The following is a 7,537-nucleotide window of genomic DNA, read 5'->3' as shown; positions in this document are numbered from 1 at the left end:
GGTGTCAGGGGGAGTAGCCAATCCGTTCCCGGGCCACCATATATCATCCAATCCGGTGGACACCACCCTACATCCCATATATCATCCAATCCGGTGGACACCACCCTACATCCCAGCGCAGGAACTTCCTGCCGGGAAGTTCCTGTGCGTGGGTCCACTTAGATATTTGTGAGAAATCCAAACCCTATATCTGTTTTTGAAGCTCATTTTACGACGTCAGACCAAAAATGAGAAAGATCCAATACTCAAGTGGGCCATCCGAGAGGAAACAGTGGAGATTTAGTGACCACCGTTGAAACATTTATATGGCTATATAAGTTTTGTAATGGTCTAATTTTTCGGTGTTTTCACTTTATCCGAGTGAAAATGACCTTTTAAACGGTTTAGATGGCATATAAAAAGCAAGGTAGAGCGTGGGAAGGTTTCAACGGTAGGCAGTCCTTTCCACACTGTTTCATCTCTTATGGCCCACTTGAGTTTTCAATCCCCCTCATTTTTGGTAGCATGTCTTAAAATGAGGTTGAAAAAACGGATGGACGGGATTGGTTTCTCACAAAAATCGCAGTAAGCCCCACCCAGAATCCTTGCGCGGGAACATCCTGCGGAAGCCTTCCGCAGGAAATCCGCGTCCATGTTAGTAAACAATGTCTAGCCATTTGATAAAGTGAATAAAAAGGTGTGGTCCACTAAATGAGTAGATAGTGACTGATTTTTGAATTAGTAAATCCCCATCGTGGGCCAAATACATCGGACGGATTGGATATCTCACGCAAATGAAAGGTTGGAAGTAACCCACTGAGCGGATTGTAACTTGTGGTCCAACCAGTCGGACCTGAGACCCTCTTATATAAATACATCTTCTTTCCTTCGATTTCTTCCCCGCAGTCCTCCCTCACCCAGGCGCACGATCGCTCGCTCGCTAGCTAGGTATGAGATCTATCCATCTATTCAACGCTCTATGAGTTTTTTTTTTTTCGTTTTTAACTGCGAATTCTTTGCTTTCTTGATTTCTGTTGCTTCTTATTCTGATTTTTTATTTATTTTACCTCTTTCGTTTTGTGGATTTTCTTCTCTCTCTCTCTCTCTCTCTCTCTCTCTCTCTCTCTCTCTCTCTCTCTCTATATATATATATATAAGTTCTGCGGCATGTAGATGGATTAGTTATTAGCTGAAAGTGGGTTCTGTTAGTGGAGAAAATCTGAATATTGGGATCTGAATCTCAGCCGTTGGATTATCGATTGGGGTTTTGGTTTACCCTGTTGTGGGGTGCGATTATTGATGGGATTGAGAAGGGGGCTTGAATCGAGCTAGGGTTTTTAGTACAGAGATTGAAGGGATGTGTTTGACTCGGAGGATGGACTAATTAGAGTTGAGCTTCGTTTTTTTTTTTTTTTTTTCCTTCATGAAATTCCGATTATTGCAATTTGTATCTAGGCCTTTGAATTATCGGTTGGGGTTTTGGTTTTTAGTGTTACCAAGCGGTGAGGTCTAATTATGGATGGGATTGAGAAGGGTGTTTGAATTGAGGTAGGGTTTTGAGTAAAGATGTTGAAGGGATGTCTTTTATTGTAGAAAGGACCAATTATGAGTTGAGACTTGGTTCTGTTTATTGTTAAATTCCAATTATTGTGATCTAAATCTTGTCCGTTGGATGGATGAGTTGTGGTTAGGGGTGAAATGCCACTCAAACCCAGAGCTAGCTGGTTCTCCCAGAAATGCGTTGAGGCCCAGCAGTTGACTGGGCATCTAGGGGTAAAGCACTGTTTTGGTGCGGGCTGTGAGAGTGGTACCAAATTGAGACAAACTTTGAATGCTAGATATGACCCCAAAATAACAGGGGTCAAGGTCTGCCAGATTAATGATGGGTGATAAGCTCCATCGTCGAGAGGGAAACAGCCACTAAATCACCAGCTATACCCCATATGGCGCTGTATGGGCTTATTACGGCCGTAATGGCTGTTACAGGCTCCTAACAGGTGGACACGGGGCCGTTATGTACCAATACGGGGGATAATAGAGTTTCTTCCAGCCTTGCCACTGTTATTGTTATTGAGTTCCTTGATCGAAGGGATGTCTTAGATTCGGAGGTTGGACTAGTAAATGAATTGAGATTTGGTTCCATTTATAGTGAAGTTCTGAATATCAAGATCTGAATCTTGGCGGTCGGCTTACAGAATGGAGTTTGATAGTCATGGTATGGTTATCACACAATGAGGTCCGAATTTTGGTGGGATGGAGAAGGTGGTTTGAATGGAGATAGGGTTTGAGTAAGGAGATTGAAGGGAATCCAGTGATGAAATTAGATGGATGCCTAGGTCCATTCAGAAAATTGCATTTAATTAGTACATGAAGAATTCATACTTTAACATTGCTTGCTGAAGTGATGTAATTTGTATAAATTATGGTGATAAGATAAATAATCTACATATGGTTTTATGGATTTGGAGAAAGCATGCAATGGAGCACCTAGCAAGGTTTTAAGGGTGCTCATGAGGAGGGAAGTATGGATGATGTGCTGCAGGGTATTCTATAACGGTAACGGTGGCTGTAATGGCCACCACTGTTACCTTTATGATACGGGCTATGATGGCCGTTGCCCTCTCTCTCTCTCTCTCTCTCTCTCTCTCTCTCTCTCTCTCTCTCTCTCTTTAAAATTTAATTGAAAAAAAAAAAACCTGAAAGCCCCATTTAGGCCCTGTCATGGACTGTTACAGGCCGTTACTGTTATGAGGGGCGTAATAAAGTGGTTAACGGCCGTTATGACCTTTACGATCCTGTAACGTGTAACGGTTGCCACCATTACCTTTACATAACAGCTTTTACAGCCACCATGATGTGCTGACATCATTAAAGGTACGTATGACTTATCTGATGTTGTCGCAAGAGCCGAAACTGCCTCTGTTGAAACTGATGAGTCCCCTGTGGTGATGGGTTTTCATCAGGGATTGGCATTAAGTCCATACCATTTTGCAATTGCTATAGATATTTTAACCACTTGGTGTGTGTTTCTTAGATGACATGTTGTTCAATGAGATTAGAGAGGGAGCAAATGCTAAATTTGAGGTTTATAGGAAGGATTTGTAGTCTAGAGTCTTAAAATATTATAGAACCAAATATCCAAGGACTTCTAAACAAAGATTTCCCAAAGGATGCTCTATTATGAAAAGAGATGGAGAGATGGACAATGATTTTTTCAGTAAAATTGGAGATGGTTGTTTAATATGGAGATGTGCCTCGTAAGCGTTGTGTGATCACCTCATGCCTATGAGAGTTGACGGTAAGTTCTATTAGGTATCTATTCAACACCAGCCATGCTCTACCAGGATAATGTTGGGGTGTTAGAAAGCAGGTTGAGTAGAGCTTGAGTGTTGCAGAGATGAGGATATTGAGATGAGATCATCTAAAGCAGTCTAGGAGTAACCCTGGTAGATAAATTATTTAGAACAGATTATGGAATGATTATTAGATATGACTCCAATATGGAGGGGAGCATTGTTTAGGGTTGAAGAGGAAGACCTAAAAGCACTGGGTATGAGTTGTTGAGAATAGTCGAGTAGATATGAAGGCTTGTTCACTTACCGAAGAATGAAGATATGGCCCTAAATAGAATTGATAAGCAAAACAGGATTTGTATAGCTAACCCCAAATAGCTGTTATAAGGATTTGATGATGATGATCGAATGTGCACCGATGATAGGGTTTCTCTCGTATACATTCCGAGTCCTGTATCTAGAACCGTGATTTGTTTATTTCTTTGTTATGATGCATTGACCTCTTCTTCTTCTTCTTCTTCTTCTTCTATTGATGTACCTAGTACAGAAGATTTTAACTATTTCATCTCAATTTCTATATGAGCATCTTGTGTTCACCATAAGCAATCTTTTGTTGTCTTTATGTGAATTTCTCTTGATTTCATGTCTGTGTTTTAGAACTCATTGACCATGGTGTTCCTGCATCAATCTCTCTGGATACATTTGTGTTTTCTGACACTGACCTAGCAAGTTTACCTATGTTTTTGTAATTGATTGTATCGCTTATCTCTTGTTTCTGTCATTTTGATTGGAAGGAGGTTATCCTCCTGGAAGGACGTCCCATGTTATATACCATAATATGAAAGTGTGTATGATGATCCTAACCGTCTCTGTGTCATAAGGTTCTGTAGATGGATTGTAGTCCAATCACAATCATCTTAAAATTCTAACCTTGTTTAAAAATATCATTTAAGGTTCCATAAATGGATCATAGACTAATCACAATTATCTTAATATCCTAATGATGTCAAAGAATTTTTTAGAAAACCACTGACCGGTTACCTCTGATTTCTACACCATTTTTTTGATGGTTAGGTTTTTCCATTCAATGTGATCTTGGTAAATGGACTGTTCGTGGTTGTCCTTGGTGCATTTTCGTTATCATGAATTCATCATACTCATGTAAGCATCTGTCACATTTACAACATAGAAATTGGGAGAAGGTGGATTGATTCTTCTCACATATTGATGACGATGACGATGGTCATCCCTTGTGGTTACCGCTGTATCTGAACGATGTGTGCTGACTTCAAGATGGCCTTCTGAAGACTTGTGTTTTGAGATGCTTGCTATATTCCTGCCAGCCGTTTTTAAATGGTAAAACACCCCTTTTCTGGACTTCGAAAATTATCTTTTGAATATTCTGAAGTCCAAGAAATTGGAATTTGCCAGGAGTTTGGATTTATGGCGATGAACTAAACGAGAAGTCACATCATGTTTTTCCCCCTTCTGTCTAGTGATGGATGGGCAAGTGGGTTTACTCAACAATCCATTCATCATCTTTAGAGTCTCTAATTCATTGAATTTGAAATGTGAATTTTAAGCTTTGGTGCAGCTTGATTTGTCTTTGTTTTTTTATGATTTTGGTATAACTTGACTTCTGAATGTTTCACCCGATCCACAGAGAAACTGATGGAAACTAACATTTCTTGCAGCTTTGAGTGCATTCTGCTTAAAGCAAATACCTCCGTTCATTTCATCTCAATATTCAGCAGCCAAGTTTCATGTCTGATCTCGACGTGCAGATTCCCACCTCCTTTGGTACGTCAAATTTTCCTTTAGACAACTACTCATGCAAGAAAATGTTAAAGAATTTGAAAGTTGTTGCTTTCTCCTTAAGAACACAATTATCAGAAAAGGGAAGAAAAGGCATCAATGCGATTTTCATTGGTTAAATTTCCATAGATTCATGACTTACGTAAAATGTGTCTGAGTTTCTGATCTGTTTGAAGTGGTTATGTAACTCTTCAATTGGGATCCCATAACCATCGAGGTGCATCAAATACTCCATGCAGAACTGAAGAACTATGATTTCTCATGAGGTGCTGGTGGAGTTTTGAAAGTAACATCTGTTGATCCATGATCTTTGGTTAGCATCATTATGCTGATAAGGGGAACCACATCCAACTTATGAGAAATCAAAGTATATTGGTTCCAGTAGTGGTATTGTTGCATTGCTGGAAGTTGGCAAGGAATTGATGGAAGGGCACCACCAAAAGCGGAGCCTGTATCTAAGTTGACTCCAGAAAGAGAAAATGTGCATGCCTGACAACTGCCCCTTAACAACCAACTTTGTCTGCTCACCCTTTGGGGCTTTGCATGCCTCCCCCTTTGAGGCTCTGCATATAGTAATTGATGGGCTGGGGTCAATATGGGTGTGGCACCATGTTGTCATTCGAGTGGTGTCAACTTGAACTTTTGCTTTGGTTGGTACAAAGGGCTTGGGTATATGACGAAGGTTGGTGCCTGGTGGGCAACCATTCATGAAATTTCTGCCAATCTACTCCCAGGTAGAAGGCAAACCCAAATTGCTTGGAGAACGAGGCTACATGGCGTGTGTGATTGTATATATGTTATTTATATATGTTCAATATGGCACAGATGATTAGAAAGTATTGACTTTGAAAACTACTGAGACAAGTTTGAAATGAGGACTCAGAATCAACTTCCAAAGTAAACAGAGAAAATATATCTTTGAGATTTGTGTCCATCAAAGAAGTTTTATTTTTTGTTTTTTAATTTTAATTTTAATTTTAATTTTTAATTTTTAATTTTAATTTTATTTTTATTTTTGGGTGTTACAGATCCATTCACTGAGGCAAATGCTGACGACTCTGGTGTTGCATCAAAGGAGTATGTGCATGTGCGCATACAGCAGCGAAATGGTAGGAAGAGCCTGACTACAGTGCAGGGATTGAAGAAAGAATTCAGCTATAACAAGATCTTGAAAGATCTCAAGAAAGAATTCTGCTGCAATGGTACAGTCGTCCAGGACCCTGAGCTGGGCCAGGTACACATTCTGATCTATGCAACACTGTCGCATATCCATGTATGCCTCTTCTGTTGATACGGGCCTCACATTTAATCTTGCCAACACCTTAGGTCATCCAACTGCAAGGCGATCAACGTAAAAATGTCTCCACTTTCCTTGTTCAGGTATATGGGCCCTACACATCTTCGCACCTATTTACCTTTAACCTTCTCGCTGACGTTGGATGATCTGGTCTATAGCTGGAGCAGTATTTTAAATTAGCATGTAGCATACGCTAAGCGCAGTGTAGCTAGCCTTTGTGCTGTGCAGCGAATGAAAATAGTGCAAGTCACTATTCTTCAGTAAAGCAGGAAAATCAATTAATGTTTTCAATCATGGGTCATGTTTTGCTATTTTCACAAAAAATCATTTAAATGTTTTCAGTGATTCACGAAGCTTCATACTATTCGCTATTTAAAAACACAGACCCATAGCTATAAATACTGGACCCTTACCAGGTCATTGATAAGCTTTGTAAATCAGAACATTAGGTCTGTAATATTTATGCATCAAGTTGGTTGGCAGCGATGGGGGTGGGTCCTAGTGCATGCTTGATTCACCGATCGTGGGTGGGCCACATGCCCACTGCCAGCCTCATCAGCAATTTTTTATTATATTGCTTGGTTCTCGCTAATTTCTTCCCCTGATTCTGTTGTTCACAGGCTGGCATTGTGAAGAAGGAAAACATTAAAATTCATGGTTTCTAGGCGGATTTCTGTGCAATGCCGTTGAATGTGTGAAGGTAATAGGGATAGTATCCACATATACACAATCAGGACACGAGAGTGCTGCATTTGGTGTGTGTATCCTCTGTGAGGAGGATCGTTACATTGGTGAAGATGGGTAATTTGAGACCCTTAATTTCTATATTCACAATCGTTGTTACTTGTAGGAACCCTTGTTCCAGCAGCTGTGTTTGCATTTGGTATGCTTTTCGTTCACTGCATTTGCAGCGAGAACTTTGATACTCTGGCAGTGCAATCGACCCCACCCAAGCACATGTTCAGAAATTGCATACTGGAGCATATATGAAACTCAAATTTAAGCCATCGAAATAGTTTGCGTCATTTTTCTATGGTCAAATAGAAAGTGGTTGATTGGCTGAACGGTTGTTGATATGAAAAAGTAATTAACTGTTTGAATGCACAAAAAAAAAAAAAAAAAAGAAAAAGAAAAAAAAAGAGAGAAGAAAAAA

General features: G+C 39.9%; 1 protein-coding gene across 3 annotated transcripts; it reads left to right on the top strand.

Moving 5' to 3' along the window:
- Nucleotides 1–768: 768 nt before the first annotated feature.
- On the top strand, nt 769–7,270 carry LOC131219550 (protein translation factor SUI1 homolog). 3 transcript variants are annotated; one of them, XM_058214751.1, is made up of 5 exons: nt 771–927; nt 4,967–5,072; nt 6,116–6,321; nt 6,414–6,467; nt 7,005–7,270. In XM_058214751.1, exons 2-5 carry the CDS (start codon nt 5,036–5,038, stop codon nt 7,047–7,049), a joined length of 342 nt encoding a protein of 113 aa, XP_058070734.1. In that variant the 5' UTR covers nt 771–927; nt 4,967–5,035; the 3' UTR covers nt 7,050–7,270. The 3 variants fall into 3 exon arrangements, with proteins under 3 accessions (XP_058070752.1, XP_058070734.1, XP_058070743.1); XM_058214769.1 differs by lacking the exon at nt 6,414–6,467 and having other exon boundaries at nt 769–927; XM_058214760.1 differs by lacking the exon at nt 771–927 and having other exon boundaries at nt 4,947–5,072.
- The last annotated feature ends 267 nt before the right edge of the window (nt 7,271–7,537 follow it).

The sequence above is a fragment of the Magnolia sinica genome, chromosome 1, assembly GCF_029962835.1.
Source record: "Magnolia sinica isolate HGM2019 chromosome 1, MsV1, whole genome shotgun sequence".
Lineage (NCBI taxonomy): Eukaryota > Viridiplantae > Streptophyta > Magnoliopsida > Magnoliales > Magnoliaceae > Magnolia > Magnolia sinica.
This window is presented reverse-complemented; position numbering and strand designations above follow the sequence as displayed.

What these genes read in the sequence shown, in the direction of transcription:
- LOC131219550 (XM_058214751.1), top strand. Translation starts at nt 5,036, where the DNA reads ATGTCTGATCTCGACGTGCAGATTCCCACCTCCTTTG. An exon ending in GCAGATTCCCACCTCCTTTG is followed by an intron (nt 5,073 to 6,115) that starts GTACGTCAAATT and finishes TGGGTGTTACAG; the next exon opens with ATCCATTCACTGAGGCAAAT. An exon ending in AGGACCCTGAGCTGGGCCAG is followed by an intron (nt 6,322 to 6,413) that starts GTACACATTCTG and finishes CCAACACCTTAG; the next exon opens with GTCATCCAACTGCAAGGCGA.